At 36.7% G+C, this 18,521-nt stretch overlaps 1 protein-coding gene across 8 annotated transcripts in view; it reads right to left on the reverse strand.

Moving 5' to 3' along the window:
• ERC1 (ELKS/RAB6-interacting/CAST family member 1) overlaps positions 1-18,521 on the reverse strand; it is a 302,116-nt gene that overhangs the window by 101,839 nt on the left and 181,756 nt on the right. For all 8 annotated transcript variants that reach the window (XM_084302886.1, XM_084302887.1, XM_084302892.1 and 5 more), the window contains one exon: positions 7,215-7,375. In XM_084302886.1, coding sequence (XP_084159012.1) covers positions 7,215-7,375 — 161 coding nt within the window. The remainder of the gene's footprint in view (positions 1-7,214; positions 7,376-18,521) is intronic.

An 18,521-nucleotide genomic window follows, 5' to 3' on the forward strand; every position in this document is an offset into this window, starting at 1 on the left:
TTGGAACTTCTATTAACCCACAACTTGACTGTATTTAATGAAATATGTAGTGCTCACAGAGTTGATTTATATGCATCACTATTTACAGTGCGCGTTTATAAAAGAGTAAAAAGCACCCTAAGGAGCTCATGGTTCTTTCGACTTTAACAGAAAGTAAAAAGCGCCTGATTTGGTTTAGCTCAGTAACACCCCTAGAAGCCCCAGAATCTTATAGCAGGATTAGGAATGGCGACAGGAATCACTGATGCAGCTGAAACAGCTAGCATAGGAAATGTACTATTGCTACCAAACCTGCACCAAAAAACACTCATGCATATTTTATTTTTGAAACAAAGACCACAGTCATATTTATGTTTGTTGTATACGTATATATCAAGTATACAGAAACAATAAAAAAACCTGCTGAAAACCAGGAAGTCCATTTCTGTCTGTGCCGTTCTAGAAATAATTGGAGTGGAGCATTCATACACCCAAGGGAAAAATACATAGATTCTCCTGAACAGATAAACCTTTACTTCTAAGAGAACTTCTGATTGTCTTTCATTACAGAAAGTGTATTTTAGAATATAGCAAGGGGAACAGTGCTTTTTTACTGAAAAATTCCTTTTCAGTATCTAGCAGAAGGTGGTATGTTGGTGCCCTCAGAGCTATTTTACAAGCAATCTGCTTTAAACATTAGTCAAAACAAATCTGTCACTGACTCCATTCTTCTGCCAATTTAACATTAGTTAAGCTGAGTGATTATATCTAGAAAAAGGGATTATTATTTTTATTCTTTTAGATAAGATGATCTGTACAATACGCAGGTTATGGTAAACACAAACTTTCCCCAAAGTAAAGTCAGTTGGGCAATGAAGAACACAGGGCACTAATGACTTCCAAGACACTGTCTTGTGCTGCACCTGCTCTAGGTTTGCAATAATGAATTAGAAAACTGAGAAAAGACAGGAAGGGTGTTCATTTGCTAATGCTAGGACTGTGTTAGCCTAAAACGTTACACATTTTAGTACTCTCTGTGTATGCCAAAGATCTCTACTGATGAGATTTTTCATCCTAATTTCTATAAGAATACTGTAATCTGTAAGTAGAAAAAAAAATGAAACCTGCGCATTGTTAACACTGAGGTTATATGCTATGCTTTTTGCATTCTGTCTTGAAAGAGGTGTAATTTCATTGCACCATCTAGAAATTGGGTTCCCAGAACTACTCAAGGGATCACCTAGACTCAACCCAGACCCCGGAAAACATCCAGTAGAAAAAACACCTCCCATGGAAAGGCATGGAAACAAGAGCACAGTGTAACTTACTTTTCAGGAAGTAAATGACTGGACCTCCTTTCCCCAACTCCTCCCTATAACATTAATAGCCGTAGGAATTACTGAATGGAACAAACCCCTTTAACACCACCTGGTGTACTTTTCAGCAGTTGGTCCTGCTTCCAGGCCTGTCATGCCTCATTAAGATAGTACAGTACTTTCTCTATATAAGACTGTTCTGGGGGACCATAGAATTCAAGATAAAATGAGATATGGAGGTTTTATCATAAGACAGAATGGGACTGGGGCATATAGTGCCAAGATTTTAGTATCTGAGAAAACCACAGAAGAAAAAATTTTTCAAGGAAGGTGAAGAGTGAAAACAAACCAGTTACAAAAGACATACATAACTTCCCGATAGTTAAAGAAACAGAGGAAACCACAACAATCCAATTCTGTCTCTGCTCATATGGGGCACCTTGTTTACACAGGCTTCACTAAAGGTCTCACTTCTTTTCCTACTTTGCAGTTTATCCTTTCTGCTAAACCTTAAGATTTACATTTAATAGTTCTCTCACCCATGTGAATCATATGACCAAAGAGCTTTGTACTGGTGCCCATAAATGGGTTGAGCTTTTCTGCTTCTTTCCATGATTTAGGACATTCTACAGTTGGTTTCACTGAAAACCAAGTGGCAGGCTGCCTCTGATATTACCACCCTACTGATATCTAAGGCTGCTTGAAGGCTCACTGACAGTGCAGCAGGACAGAAAGGATAATAGACATCAAAACCTTACTTGCCAAAAGAGGGAAAGTGCATAAGAGATTGTTTTCTATCAAGCTTTCAGCTGAATGAAATAATTACAGCAGAACCCACCAAATGTCGAGGTAACCGAGATTTACTGTCACGTTTATGAAGAGCTTAATGGTTCACTATAGTGAGGAGAATTGTGAAGCCAAAAAAAAATGAAAATACATTTTCTGGCCCTTCAGTAACCTTTATCCTTACAAGACATACAACATATCTACACGTAGCGTTTCAGCTTTCCTGCTGGCTTCTGTGGGACTCATTTTGAGATTAACAGCAGCTCCAAGTTCATTTTATTTCCAGTCATTCAATCTTAATGTCTCTATTTTCCAGTAATTAGAAATGGGCATTTTTTCACGTTTCTGACTACTGCAACTGAACTTTTTACAGCTTAAAAGTCAAAATCTTACTGGGTAAGTATATCAAAATAAAATAAACATATATTTTTATGCTCAGGAATTAAAAAGGACAAAACTATGGGAACGGGATATTTTTTATGTTCATTTTTACTTTGTGTCCTCCTCTGAAATAGGCATTTTAATGAAAAAAAAAAAAAATCTAAGCTTGGAGGGGAAAGAAGAGGCTGCTGCCATGCACTTGTTCAGCTTTGCCCCAGACAGTAAATCCTATGGACATGGAGTGCCCCCTGTGGGACTGGAGATTACTTAAAATTGCAACAGTAATTACAGGAGGAGCGCTGGCACCATTGCTGTGATTGCCCATTGGCCTGATATACCAAGTGACTCATAGACCTTACAGTCTAGTTCAACATGATGAAGACTTCGAGCTTACCCTAGAAAGCCATACCTTGCAAATGCAAGGTTAAGATATTACTAATTTGTAGCACACAGGACAAATGTGAACTCACTTCAAACTACAGAGACAACCGTTTATATACGTAGAACATACACATACTTCCTTTCTTCCTTTGCAACTAGGAATCACTCTTCTCCTCTGGAGAACTGTCATAAGACCATAGGCATAAAATACGACTCTATAGTGACTCAAACAAGTCTTTAATTTCCAAGAGCACATTTTCCAGTGCGCTGACAAGCTATTGGATGGACACTGATACTTTTTTTTTTTTCAAGTTTTGCTCATCATGGATATATATAGCATGAAAAAATTTTGTTTGTTGAGTCTGTTTGCTGCATTTGAATTACTTCACACATCATTTTGAACCAGCAAAAATTACTTTTCTGGCAAATAAACTCTGTGCCAATTAATCAGTTGCTTTTGGACCACTTTCAATTTCAAACTCCTACTCATACCTCCAGACAATACTGCTTTATTGCTGAGAGGATGAACTTTTTCGAAGATAAACAATCATGGCTTTTGCTGACTTCTTTTTCTTATCTGACAGCCAGAAAATGAACATGTGGACTTATCAACCATCTACCAAATATTTTAAGCAGACTTGCATGACATACAGGAAAACTGTAGCAGAGAAGGATGAACATAACACTGCCTAGGTTGGCATCTTGTTTTTAACAGTAGCTCTCAGCAGGCCTTCCAACTCATGGATAAAATAAAAAACAAATGCAATCGACAGCTTAATTAAGCGACACAGCCCTGGTTCATTTCTGATCACCACCTACCCTCTGTACCAACAATCTTAATTAAACACTATCTGGCGGAAAAATGGAATGCATTCATGTAATCAAATAGTACCGTGGTAAATATTCAAAAGACCACTCAAATAAATTAACGAGTAGTTAAAACACATTTATGAGAGCTTGATTTTGAAACAAATTATGTTCCACTGTAACAATCCCTTTGTAATATCCTTGATTATTTTTAAAGAAAAAGAAAAGATAATAGTAAATTATTCTTGGATAAGTAATACACTTTGTGATGTGCGCCAGCAGGATCAAGGATTCAACTCTGACACGCCAACTACATTATATAAGTCTGCATCACTTGAATTATAGAGCTAGCAAAGACTTCAATTAGCAAGAAAGGGCATAATTCAGGAAAGGGCTGTTGGACAATTTTCTAAAGGAACAGATTGAGAAATGCTCCAACTGGGATTTATTGACCTTGAAGCAGATGACTTGGGAGAATCTTCTGGTCCTTCTGACCAAAACAAAAGGGCTGCCTAGACAAAAAAAAATAAAAATAAAAAAGTCTCTTCTCTACATGCAGACACAGTGTCTGTTCTCCTTCCCTATAAGTAGAGAGTCCACTGCTACAGTTTTGGCAATTGCATGAACTCGGCCCCAGATTAGAATGTTTGTGCTCAGTTATTTTCACACACTGCCAAAATTTGCTGACAACACCAGGAGAAAAAAAGGGAAAGGAAAACTGGTGATTTTCAACAGTTTATAACTCAGCTCAGCCTAAGCAGGTTTTTATGGGACAAAGAACAGAGATTTCTCTGTAGACAGCACTTTATTCCTGCCTAATTTAAAAGATTTGCTGTGAATGATGGAAACATTAGAACTTAAAGAAAACATAACAAAACAAAAATCCTAGCAGTTCACTAATGTTTTTTTTTTTTACAGTAGATCATGTTTGTTGATATCAATAGAGAGACCATTATCTAGCTGCTTCATAATTATTTATAACAAAGATAATTTTTTTTTAAGAAAATAAAAATATTAGACTTAAAGGCAGAGGTGTTCAAAATACATAGTACTTCTTTAAGGAGTGAAATTTCTTCCTTGGAATACTTCATATTTCTGCTGTTCCAATGCCACAGTAGTCCCTAAAGAGTGTGAAATGATCTTCTCAGAGTTACAGAGTCAGTAGTAAACACAAGTTGTACTCTAAGAAATGCTATTTCAAATGTATATTATCACTAACATAATACATAACAACTTCCTAGCACAACCCCAAGGTAGCTTTCTGGAGTAATCTTGCTGCTTTAACTTTCTTTCAGTCCACATCTAGAATCTCCTAAAGCAACATAATCTAAGCTATTCTTCTTGTTCTTCTTCTTCTTCTTCTCTCATTCTCCCCTACCTCATTAGTTGACTGTAGGGCCCAAGCTGTTAAACTTACACCTCTAACAAATTGCAAATTTAATCAGAGCTGCATTTGAGTATCTGAAACTCTTCCACTGAAGTGTGCCCTAAAACTTGGGCAACAATATTGCTTTATGGTAATCATGAAAAGTAAATGTACAGCAATTACTGTTTTCTGTTAAGGATATCAAAATCTGTTCAAATGCTTCACAAAATCATTCAGTTGCTGTTATTTTTTAATTAAGACAGTAGAAAACATTTTGTCAACATTAGAAACTTCTGCAAAACTGGAAAACAGCTGAGAAGAGTACTTTTTAAAAGAGGCATGGACTGGGAAAATGTGGCAACAAAGAATATACTGAGGTTCCTGTATATAAATATAAGATATTTAATTGACTGGGAGTCCTCACTAGAGACTTGTTTGCAACAGAGCCTCTCAGTGAGCATGAGTTTTTGAAGTTTGGATGCGTTTGGCAGCTTTATAGAACTTTAAGACAGATCAGCTATGTCTAAAACATGTTTAGCTAGTTAACTATACAAATGTAATGTTTTTTCCATCTTTCCGTCCATGTGCTGACAGCATTACCATTCTCTCCAGTGTTCTTCTTCCTTCTGAGGTACAATGGATCTACCAGTTTATGCAGTTCCCAATACTAAATTTCAGTACAATAGCTTTCCAACAATAACTTACTTAGCTAAGAGAGGTCATCATTTAAAAGAAGTGAGTAGTTATATTGAAAGCGCTGGAGCTACACAATTTGAAATACATTTCAGGATATACTATACAATACGTTTATATTTTAATGAGAAGGTTTGGCAGAGCAGTTTGGCAGAAGAAAGTACTGCCAAGTGATTGGATATGGGATATATCTCCAGTTGCTTTGGATTCCCACATCACCTTAAGAGCTATTCTTCCCATCCCCCAGTACACCAACTCTCAAGCCAGTCAAATTTATAGCTCAATAAAACTTTTTTATTAAAAATAAGAAGTGTGGCTTTCAAGTACTGCAGTCTTCCAATGTCCCTATGCCAGGTCTAGATCAGACTGTAGTAGTTGAATATGATGCTGAAGAAGCTTGGCCCACTTTGCAGAGCACTCCTAAGTTAGAGTTTCAAGATCTAAGCCACCTCTCTTTCCATTTTGTAACAGCTGTTTTTCTATCCAAGAAAATAAAAGGAGGGGAAAGGGGAAAAGAAAAAAAAGGAAAGAAAAAATGAAAGGAAAATGAAAGAAAAAAGGAAAAATGAAAGAAAAAAAGGAAAAAAAAAATATAAAAAAATAAAAAAATAAAAAAAGAAGGAATGAAAAAAAGAAAAAAGAAAAGAAAAAAGAAAAGGAAAGAGGCTAGTATAGAAAAGCTAAATAAATAAATAATGGCTCACAAAAACCACAGTGGAGGAACCACTGCTGGTCCTGCCAATAAAAATGTTCCTTCTCTTCAGGGCTGGCTAAACAACTGAAAGTGTTTCTAATGAACTGCTGGCAGCACTATCCATCATTGCACTAAATGGATTCATGTCTCCCTAAACTAAGGATAACTATTCATCTATAATGCACAGTCAGAAATTAGGAAGTATTTAAGCCTTAGAAGTCTAATTCCTCACTTTTCCCCATCACAAAGCTTGGTTTTATTCAGGTCTCCTTATGTAAAGATGACAAGAGAAGTCTGATAGAGAAATTCAGTCTCAGTTCAAGTACTAATGAATCATCCACATGAGTCTGAAAACCACTTTAGCAGACTAGACATCTGCCGTATCATTTCAGCATTGCAACTATCTGACAATATGTTTGTCTCATCCCTCCTTCCTTTTTATCATTTGTTACATTGACTTGTGCCTTCCCTTTAAGTAGATCATAGGCCACTCTAGACAAGATGGCACATTCGTAAGACTTAAAATAATTGGGTCACAACAATTGTTTAGGAACACTGAAGATGCCATTGTGCAGATAATAGCTTTCTACTGCAAATGTTCAGAAGATGTGTTTTTGAGCCCCAACAGAAGTATGAAAGTAATGTAGATAATCCCTAGTCAGAAGTCACTTCTGAAGACTTGACTGATTATATAGATAGCTGCCTACAAAGGCATACTCGTAAAATGGTTGTCTTTAGGTCACTGGGGATCAGAGAAGAATTCAAAAATATCAATAAAACATGCTTACAAAAAATGGTAAGAAACACTTACTTCATCTCCAGGACTTCCTCCAAATGTTTTCTTCTTTCTGCTCGTAGGTTGGTCAAATGGGTTTCCTTCTCAGCCAAAGACTGTTGAGTAGAGGACAATTTTGCTTTCATAGACTCCAGCTCCTGCTTAACCTTCTCCATGGCCATCATCAGCTCCTCTACCTAAAACATTTTTGAGGAAGGCAGGAAGAGAGAAAAAAAGTACAATGTGATCACCTGGAACTTAAAGGTCACAACTAAATCAGAGTCCGAGGTTACCAATGCATGTACACTGCATAATACTGTAGACCAGAAGAAGCATCATCTAGCACTGTGGAAACTACATCTACACTTGATGGAAGCAGCATTATATTCTGTGGCTTAATATGCTCTGCTGACTGGAACATTACCGTTATGATACCGTATTACACATCTCCAACTCTTCAATATTTCTATTTTAGAAAATGTACCACAAGGATAAATAGATGATCTATATGAATTAAATTAGCTCAGAAAATTGCTAGGTATTAAATAGAACACATGGATAATATTCTGAAAATGTTCTCTGTAAGTAACCCCTAAAAAGAAGCTACGTATGTACTTTAAGAATGAAGTTAACAATGTTTCTGAAGTAGGGAGAGGACTGGGTTACCATGCAGATGTAAGTAAGGATACTTCCCTCAAAATAAATGTTGAACAATGCTTATAACCACATTTTGTGATTTAGCAACATAAATTACCTTCAAAGAGTTGCTGATAGCAGACAGGTAAAGAACAACGCTCTTATCTCCAGGTTATTACAAGATGGGAAAGGTTCACAATTATCATAATTGTAGGTTCTAGAATAGATGCTGCACAGATGAATCTATTTGTATTTTGTTCTGTACTATGAGCAGGTTTTGTCACAGCTGCAGTTCATCACTTTAACATGCAAAATCACAATAAATGCTGAAGCATAGCTATATGTAGTATAAAAAAATGGATATTTTAACAATAATTTTATAGTAATGTTAGATGTCACAGAGATTTCTTTCACCAACATCATCCTTATAGATTTTATCTATCATAACCAATCACTCATAAATAATTTTATAATGTGTTTCAAATGTGAGAAACTCAAATGTTACTATTGCACACGATCAAACATTCGTATAAATTTAGTATGACATTACAGCATTGTATTGCATATCCCCAGACAACAATCAACTTGTGCTTCAACCTAGAAGTGAATTACTGAAATTATATTAAGCTCAATTTCTATTTACATGGTTTTACAATGAGTTGGGAGCATTACTCACTATACAGGTACTAGAGGATGTAAGGTGTGGAGTCTACCACTGCTTGCGGTAATAAATCAAACACTCCAAAAGGCAGAGCTATTGGCTCAGGACAAACATTGATAATCATCCTCAATCATTTATAAAGCAAAACTGTAATTTAGAATTGGAATATTCATAAAATCTAGCATAGACATACACTGCTTAAGGCAAAATGCCTATCTATTTACACTAAACTGCAGCTGACAATAGAAATTCTTGTGCCCAGCAAATTAAGAAAAATTTAAGAAATGTCATTGTCAAAAACTATTCAAAATGTACAGCCAATACTTCACCCAGCAATCAGCAGACTGAAGGGGAATTTCAGTGATGCATAGTCAAAACTGGCTAGCATGCATAAAATAACCCAGTTTTCCTGTCTTGTTCATGTGCAAAACAAGACCAGAACCTCTGTCAATTTTTAAAATAAACAAAGAGAAAGCTCCGTAGAAAGAAATGGGGAAAAGTTAGAAAAGAATGTAAAGAAAAACTGCAGAAACAATGAATAGCAAAAGTACTTCTGGGAAGAAAACTGATACCTAGAAAGAGAAAAATGGCAACATGCTGGACAAGTGAAGGTGTACTAGTATATCAACTTCTACTTCCTATGGCTGGATCAGAATTATCGACATAAACATTTTCCTTTAAATCAAGGAGAGAAGAGGCATGGCATCTATAAAATCCTCCGCTTTTAACAAAAAGCAACCTCAAATAAACAAGTCCCCAGCCAACTGCAACAACCTAAAAGGTTTGTGTCAATCTGTCAGTTGCCAAGATAAAACAATCTTTGAAGCAACAACTTTTCCATAATGAAGTTTGAAAGATTTCTGCCATCTGTCATTCCAGTCCCAGTCATCCAAATTTGTGATATTAACACCAAAGGATCCGTTTGCTTGATGCAGATCTGTAACATAACAGCTCTGTGCTACTAAGACACAATGAAGCTGGAGGCTAATAGCTAGGGCAAGGCAGTCACTGCTGGGTGGCAAGATTAAACCCTTCAGCAAAGGCTTATATTAATTGGAGTACTGACTTCTGTGGGTATTATATTCTTTTTCTAATCACTCCATTTGGTAATTTTTTCATTCTGAGGTTTTATTCTATGTTTGTGAATGTTAACATAAAATTGATCTAATCATATATTGGGAACAGACAAAATGTGAGTAGATTTCACGTGGCACCAACAACTTTGCTTACTGAACTGTCACTACCTTCCATTCTGTCTAGAACCCATCATTTGTCATGCTACTTACTAAGGACAAAATTCACTGAAGTAGTAATGTCTGTATTTACAATAAAGACTTAATTGTTTGAATTCATCAAGCTATAGATATTCCACGGCAGCATTTCCATTAAACTTATAGAAAAGAAAAACTTTTTATGTGGCAAGTTATGAATCTTAGTGCAGATCTGTTTACATGTCCCTGTAAGCAGTCCTGTGAGAAATGATACAGAAATAATCACTGGAAGCACCTTCCTTGCAATAGATGTCTAATTTAGCCTATACATGAAACTTTAAATCCACCCTTGATTTTTTTTTTCCCCTGAGAGCATCTAATTAAATAACAAAGAAAGTGTTTGCCAATAACCAGAGATTTCTGAGACATGCTGTTGACGTTTTCAATTTAACTCAAGGTAAGCTTGTGTCCAATGCCTAGAAAGCTCCTATTTCAGAATGTGTAAAGAGCATACTCTCACTCCTCTTCTCTCTGTGCTGAAATGATAGTATAATGGCATGAAAGAATCCATAGTTCAAATGTATATGGGGTTTCAATCATGCAGATGGTCCAAGCTGTTATTCTTGTTATATTTCTTTCCTTATTCTTTTTTTTTTTTTTTTTTTCTCCTTCTGGTCAAGTATTTGAATACTGTTATGATCAAGTGAAGAAGACTTTTAATGAAAGGTCTCAAAGGGCATGACAAAGGGACTTGACTATTAGACTAAGAACCATGCATACTCCTAAACTGGAGATATGGTACCTCAGATGCAGTGATACATGGGAAACTTACAGTTTGATGTCTAACTACTGAAAAAAAAAAAATAGATACATTTTCATTTTTCTGACTTAGGGAAAAAAATTGTATTCCAGTATAAATACAGGTGCTGTGGGTTATGAGATAGCTGTATATGTTCATTAATGTATCTCAAAAGTTCCAGGCAGAAACAAAAAGATGGAATTTTAGAAAACAAAGATACAAGGACCACTAGGAACAATTTATTTTCAATGAGCATTTCATAAATCAATCACTAAAGATCTTGTTTTCAAAACCACCTCAGGAAGCTAACTTACATATTTAAAATTATTGGCTTTCTGAACATAGGCCTTTCTTGAATAAACAACGGATTAGTATTACAAGACAAAATGTACTAGAAATCTGTACTTCTGTCCAAAATGAATTAGGCCACCAAAACAAAAGGTCTTGAAATTACAAGTCAGTAGTAAGAATACTACAAGTCCTGAAAAAAATAATTAACATTTCTCATGAAGTTCTACTCAGTGTCTCAGAGGACCCTCTCCAACTTTTTTTCAGATCCTGAGTTTTTAAGCTATTTTTCATTTCACTGTGTACATTAATGAAATGATAAAGGGACTGCAAATTTCTGCATTATCTTTTACTGAGCTGATTAGACTGCAGGACAGAGAGAAAAGAAAGAAACAGACATGCAAAGAAAGACAAAGACAAGAGTTCTGGCTCCATGTAAACTTGTTTGGATACCAGAAAATTTTCCCAGAACAGATGTTAAGACATGGAAAAAGCACAGGCCAGACTTGGGACTTAAGTATGTAATTTAACTGCCTCAAGTAACATATTACAGGGAGAATGCATTGAGTCTGACATAACCTGGATTGCCAGCAGGACCAGATGGTTTGCTTAAATCACGAGCTAATAAACCTTTACACAAAATAGAAGGAAATGAATTATGGTTTCATCACAGCCCCATTTTTGTTAAAGCAGTAGGGTGGCTTTAGGTACTCCTAAAGACCATAACCAAGACACTTAACTAAATTCTTGGCTATTCTGAATTGAGGGAACAACTTTCAAATTCTTATAGCTATTGGGACAGCTGATGGGTATAGCTTTTTGAGAGCTAAAATATCAGGGGAGAATGAGAGAAATAAGTAAGCAGTAAAAGGAGAAATCTTAGTTTTCAGTAAAATTAGAATATTATTTCTGGTTTGTATATTAACGACAGCCATTAGCTGAAAGACCTGTTTAAAGCTCTGCCACACTGGCAGCGGAGCAGAATGGCACAGAGCAGAATGGCCCTGCCCCTACCACATGCACAGCTCTGGCTCTGCATCAAGCCCCTCTTACTCACTACCACTGCAAGAACATGCATATTCTGGAAGGCATACAGAGAAAGTGGGCGCAGCTACTGGCTTCTCTGTCACGACAATGCTGTCACATTGTCACTAATCCTTTTGAAGCACGTATGTGAGGTTAAGATGCTTTACCTCCGCTTTTATTCTGTAACTGTAAGGATACTGTAAGGATATCCTAAGGTGAACAGATGTTCATCACATAAAGAGAATGCTCTTCCCTACACTGTACATGCTCCACATGGTCATTGTTGATGAACACTACCATGAGATCCTACACAGACAAGTGAAAAAAAATTTTTTTTGAATGTTGGAATTCCTTAGCTGAGATCCTGCCTAAAGAAACTGGGAAATAAACATAGCAGAATGTTGTGCAACAGTTACAGTGTTTCTGCATATCACATTTTCCTCCATCCCAGAGGACGTCAGATTCGCAGCACCCCTTTTGCCAAAGTCAACTGTGTATAGTATTACAGGGCTGTGGCAGACTGCATGTACTGAGAAGAACAGTTTTGTTTTTTTCACAATGAAGAGGGGAGTTGGTGTCAAATCTGAGAAACTGGCTGGTGGATTATCAGTTCTGAGACAAGGCAAGGTTTCTGATTATCTGTAATATACAGCAATAATTTTAGTGCTAAACTATATATACAACAAGACTTTTAGAGATGAACTGCGTGTTTCTTTACATTAATGTGTATCCTTCTTAAGTCTTTGAGTCACTGATGACTCTAAGCAATGAAGACTAATAGTCAGACTGACCAGAAGATATCTGACATTACAAAGTCACTCCTGTAGTACCCACAGAAACACAGGAGTACTTGAGTACCATCAGGAGTGATTTTTGCTCATATTCTGAGAGCCTTGTGTTCTTGGTGTGAAGGAGAAGGAATCAAAGCTCACATATGTTTAGGAAAGAGAAATGTCTCCTGAGCTTAGATGTTAGGACTGAGGAAGTTACAGCTGTGTCCTGTTCAGATGTTTGGAGGTAGCTTTGACAGTTGTATCTCCTAAATGAGGGCTATAAGCCATATAAATAAGCAATGGCCGGCTGCTGGGACAAGAGCTCTTGAGAAGGAAGCAATAATCCTCTCTGCTTAACACACACACACTAAATGAGTCACACTAGGAAAAAAAAGCGAAAGACTGAATTCAGATTTCTGTTAAGGACAGAAGCCTGTTGCAGTCTCCATCATCTGAAGACTATAATAGGTTAAAATTGTATTTTTTACACTGTATTGAGCTAGAACCTTCATCTGATGAAGTATATTCACTATGCTTTTTAACCCTTGCAACCATACCAAAGGAAGCTGACCAATTTTATTTTACGTGGATCTACAGTCATATAGTCATATGTCTTGTGTTCATCTTCGTGACTAGCAATGAAGTTCTCCAGTCCCTTGAGAACAGAGCAGCAATGACTACTTTGAAAGATAACAAACAATCTTGACAAAAGTTGGATTTAAAAACTGGATTTAAAAATTACTACGTTAGTACCATTTAAAAATCACTACAGAGGTAGACAAAGTAGAATTTAGCACACTTAGCACTTTCTGCAGAATTTTGCACATACAAATTTAGCACTATTTGTTAATCCAAACAACTCCTTCAGAAAAGTGGCTAATTCATGATACTGCAAGCACAGCTCTAAACAAAGACATCTTCAAAATAGCTTGACCTTTCTTAGGGTACATCTGTGATTGCTGCTAAGGTGGTAGTAGTAGTAGTAACTGGGCCAAAGGAAGCATTTCAGCTCAGACTTATTACCAAAGGATCTAAGCTCACAAGGAGTCTGCAAACCACACTGGCTTTCCTTTTGTTGCATTTTAGATAGTTTCATGTTAACTGGGGTATGTCATCATGGCAGACTTAAATTTAGACATACCCTAATAATATTCAAAGTAAATATTTAATGCTGTGCTACACAGCACAGATTGTCAATTTATATAGTTACAGATTGATTCTCCAAAGAGAAAAATTCTGGGATGATATATTAACTCACTACATGTAGTGAAAAATGGTATGCTAATTCACCATTCAGCTTCAACACTCTTCCCAGAAGATGTTAAGGATTATGAACAGTTATTATGTGAAAGCACATGCATTTACATGAAGGTTGAACATATGGCTAAAGTTTAACTGAAGAAGTACAGTCTCATTGGCAAGCTCAGGAAAGTTTCCACCTCTGCTAACTTGAGGAAGCAAATCTTTAGCATTGTAGTTAATAGAAAACAAAGATCAGAATCTAGCCACAGCAACTAAAAAGTAATCCCACTGTTCTGAGCCAACTGAACTAAGGCTACAATTCATTGAAGGCTTTGAAGGAATCTGATGATAAACAGCAGTACAGCAACGTCTGGAAGCTTTTGCGTCAATAGGAAATGTTTCAGAAAGAATCCTCAATTAAATTAACCTCAAATCTCTCTCTGTCACTCTTTTGTGTTTTTCTGTATAGAAGAATGGTCCAGAAATGAATACAATTTCTTTTCTTGCATTTAATGTATTTTGATGAAAAATCAGTTGTCACAAAAAAGTGTGTGTTTTTCTAATTTATAAATTTAATATACAAGTCTTATGATTTTTTCTATTGCTTTAATCTACATATTATTGTATTAAATTGCAACCTTAGATGCAAGTGTAAGATCACAACTGGAACATGGAAAAGAAATTCCAATTGGAAAAGTCACAGCACTAGCTTTAAGCAAATATTAAAGAAAGTATTTGCTCCAGTCCTTACAATTCCAAGTGAGCTTCACTGTAAAAATCTGCATGACTTTCTCTTTCAAAGCAGACTTAAAGGCAACTCAAGACTTTTTTCTTGAGCCAGAGCAAATACAATACTATGTAGAATTAGGCACTTGAGAAAATACCATATCAGATAGAGAGGTGGCAGGATGGAGTTTTCTCTAGTATGCTTTACTATATTAAAGGAGATAATTTGAGATCAATACTTGTCTATTAAAAATTTAAAAGGAATAAAAATCCAGAAAAAAACATTGTTAAGATTCCTCTTTGCACCAAATTTCCATGAATCAGTTTCCATCAATATTTCTCATTTCATTAAAATGGAAAGCTGATTTAAATGGAGAAATGCTCAATGTATATTTTGAGCAGAAGCTAGCTATAATTTCAGTATCCCCAATTCTCTTAAAAGTCATCAAATTTTGCTCACTTTGCAACTGGGCAACAAGTTTAATAAAATTAAAAGATTTGGGTTTGTTTTTTCCTCTATAATGTTAGAAAAAGATTTCTGTCTGAAAGTCATCTTTGGTTATGATATTCTATTTGATATTACAGAATCACAGAATCACAGAATTTCTAGGTTGGAAGAGACCTCAAGATCATCGAGCCCAACCTCTGACCTAACGCTAGCAGTCCCCACTAAACCATATCCCTAAGCTCTACATCTAAACGTCTTTTGAAGACTTCCAGGGATGGTGACTCCACCACTTCCCTGGGCAGCCTGTTCCAATGCCTAACAACCCTTGCGGTAAAGAAGTTCTTCCTAACATCCAACCTAAAACTCCCCTGGCACAACTTAAGCCCATTCCCCCTCGTCCTGTCACCAGGCACGTGGGAGAACAGGCCAACCCCCACCTCGCTACAGCCTCCCTTGAGGTACCTGTAGAGCGCAATAAGGTTGCCCCTGAGCCTCCTCTTCTCCAGGCTGAACAAGCCCAGCTCCCTCAGCCGCTCCTCGTAGCACTTGTTCTCCAGGCCCCTCACCAGCTTCGTCGCCCTTCTCTGGACCCGCTCAAGCACCTCCATGTCCTTCTTGTAGCGAGGGGCCCAAAACTGAACACAGTACTCGAGGTGCGGCCTCACCAGAGCCGAGTACAGGGGGACGATCACCTCCCTAGCCCTGCTGGTCACACTTCTTCCTATGCAAGCCAGGATGCTGTTGGCCTTCTTGGCCACCTGAGCACACTGCTGGCTCATATTCAGCCGACTATCAACCATCACTCCCAGGTCCTTCTATGCCTGGCAGCTCTCCAACCACTCATCTCCCAGCCTGGAGCTCTGCTTGGGGTTATTGTATTTCTGTTAATTATTCATTGAAGAAAAAAAATCCGTAAAGACCCCCAAATAGGTACAGCTGAACACACCTATGACAAGAATAAAAACTGTACTCTGTAACACCTCCTGAAAAGTACATTACTGAAATCAGAAGGAATTCTATATTTTCCCTGACATACTGAATCACCCCTCCCATGTATGCAGTGTGACTTGATACCAATCTGGATATTTGTAAAGGGGCTACACAATCCATTAAATTACTCTGGGAGGACAAAGTAAATTTAGGGAGAAGCTTCACATCTGTGAAGCTGGTGGCAGTCATTTTTACCATGCACTATGTCCATTTTTACCATGGACACAGTGCACCTTACATATCCAAAATACTTCCTCTAACCAAACAAAAAGAATCAGACAAAAGAATGAAAACATTCTAGATCTTGAAAAACAATTGCAAGACTTCAGGCTAATCATTTTGTTAAAAAGTTCTAAAAACCATTTATATCAGTACAGGAAATTTAAACCTAACTTTTTAGTACATATTTTAACTTAATATGAATTAAATACACATACGACTTTGTATGTGTATGTATATACATACTCTCACAAAACAGATTGAGTTTGGCAGACTGTTATAGAAAGGAGTTTTGCAGAAAATATTCAAGAGTTCAGCCAAATAGAGTGTAGACTGCTTAGACAAATCAATGGGAAGCAATCAGGCTCCAGCAGCTTCACCCCCAAACCATAGCTTGGATAACTGCCTTGATCTTCAATCACTTGGTTTACCAAACTTCTCAATAAGAGATAGAGAAGAACAGATGAAAACGTTAGTTAAAAGCAAACTATCCAGCATCTGTTATAGAGGAGACAAGATTCTGACATTTCTACTGTGCTCAGAAAACAGCTGTAGGTAAGCAGTTCGTGAGAAATTCCACTTTATATCTTCCACTTACAGAGACCTATAGGAAGTAACTATGTGTAAGAATTTGGGCTGTGAAATAACTCCTACATTAGACATATTTTAGAAAATATTTTAGATCTGTTCCAATAACAGAATAGCACAGCAAAAAGGAGATATGTTTAAATTTATTTCACATTTTTAGATGATACTTGATTATAGTCAGTGCTGAATGTTAGGGTCCAATACATAATAATTATGTTGTAAATGTATTTTCTATTCTTACAAGAAAAATAGTTAAAGCAGTATATGTTAGGAAGTTTAAACAGGATCAGAACGGTGGTCTGATGGCAAGTGCAGATGAGGAGTATCATCCAAAACTTGGGTAGACTTTTTGTATAGAACCTTACAGATACAACAGAAAAGGCTCTTGGAGGCTGAACTGTATATTCAAACCTCTGCAGATCCTGTACTTACAATAGGGAAATCCTGATGAACAGGAGGTGGGGAAAAATGAAAGAACTGGGGAGGAAGTTCTAGCTGACTGACTTATTAACCAATTCCATATTTTCCTAATAAACAGATGCAAATTCGAAGTGGGCACATATGACAGAGGATTTCAATAGTTTTGTTATCAACATATTTTACACATCATATTTACATGACTGAAGATTAAAACCTGCTGAAATAGCTTATAAAGACATTGGGAGGAACAAATTAGTTCCTCCCAACGTATTGTTTAAACGTACGTTTAAACAATACAGTACTATTACAATATTCAGTGTTTTGTTTCTTCTCAAAAGGCTAGGCAGAGAAACCTGCCATGTGCAGGATAAAAAGACACAGTGTATGACCACAGATAAAGCTATTTATAGCTATAAGTTTATATACTTAACCTAAGTTAAAATTTCCCACTGAGAACTGTAACTTCAAAAAATGTTGATGGAAGGTGTCAAAATCAGACCGCTAACTCAGCAATTTCAATTTAAGGAACTACTTAAGGAAGAAAGCAGAGAATAAGCAATGGCTAGTCTTTCATGTGTTTATTTGCCATAACCTCTTAGGGTACCAAGTTGGATGTTAGCTGACACTGTATAGAGTGAGATAGCACTTAAGCAGGATTTGATATTCATGAGAGAACAGAGTTACCATATTATCAGCAGAGATACTACTGAAAACTCTGAAACTATCGCTTTTCAAATTTGAAGGAAATAAAATAGGACAGATGATAAAATGTGATGTACACATTTTACAGTACACCACATTTTGCAGTACACCATCACACTCTTAGAAATATCAGCCTACTGTAAAGGCCACAATAACAGCTTTTGGTAAAAACATTTTTGTCAATAACACTAATACAATTTTGGTAAAAATAATACTAAGTAATTCCTGGCTCCATTTCTGTGTCTTGCTCCCACAATTCAATGCCTTCTCAGGTGTGCTTCTGTTCTGTGTGGGGATCCATGAATGAGATTAGCAAATAGGTCCCTGTGAAAAAACTCATTCAAAACTGTAAGATAATTACTAATGAATTAGGTCATTCCTCCATTTCACAACATGGCCCCAGCAAGACTCAGGCTGGTAAAACTGAAGGGATGGTCACTGAAGCGAGGGGATAAAAGTGAACAAAGAGAGGGAGGGCACAAGCACCTCAGATTAGTACAATTGCTAATTTCCTCTATTTGTGAACTATGCCCTCCAGTAATTAGGGGTCAAAATGCAAGTAATTGTAATACTGTGTTCCATGAGCCAAGGACCTGACACTACCTATTACTGTC

This window comes from Netta rufina (genome assembly GCF_964035555.1).
Source record: "Netta rufina genome assembly, chromosome: 1".
NCBI classification, from domain to species: domain Eukaryota; kingdom Metazoa; phylum Chordata; class Aves; order Anseriformes; family Anatidae; genus Netta; species Netta rufina.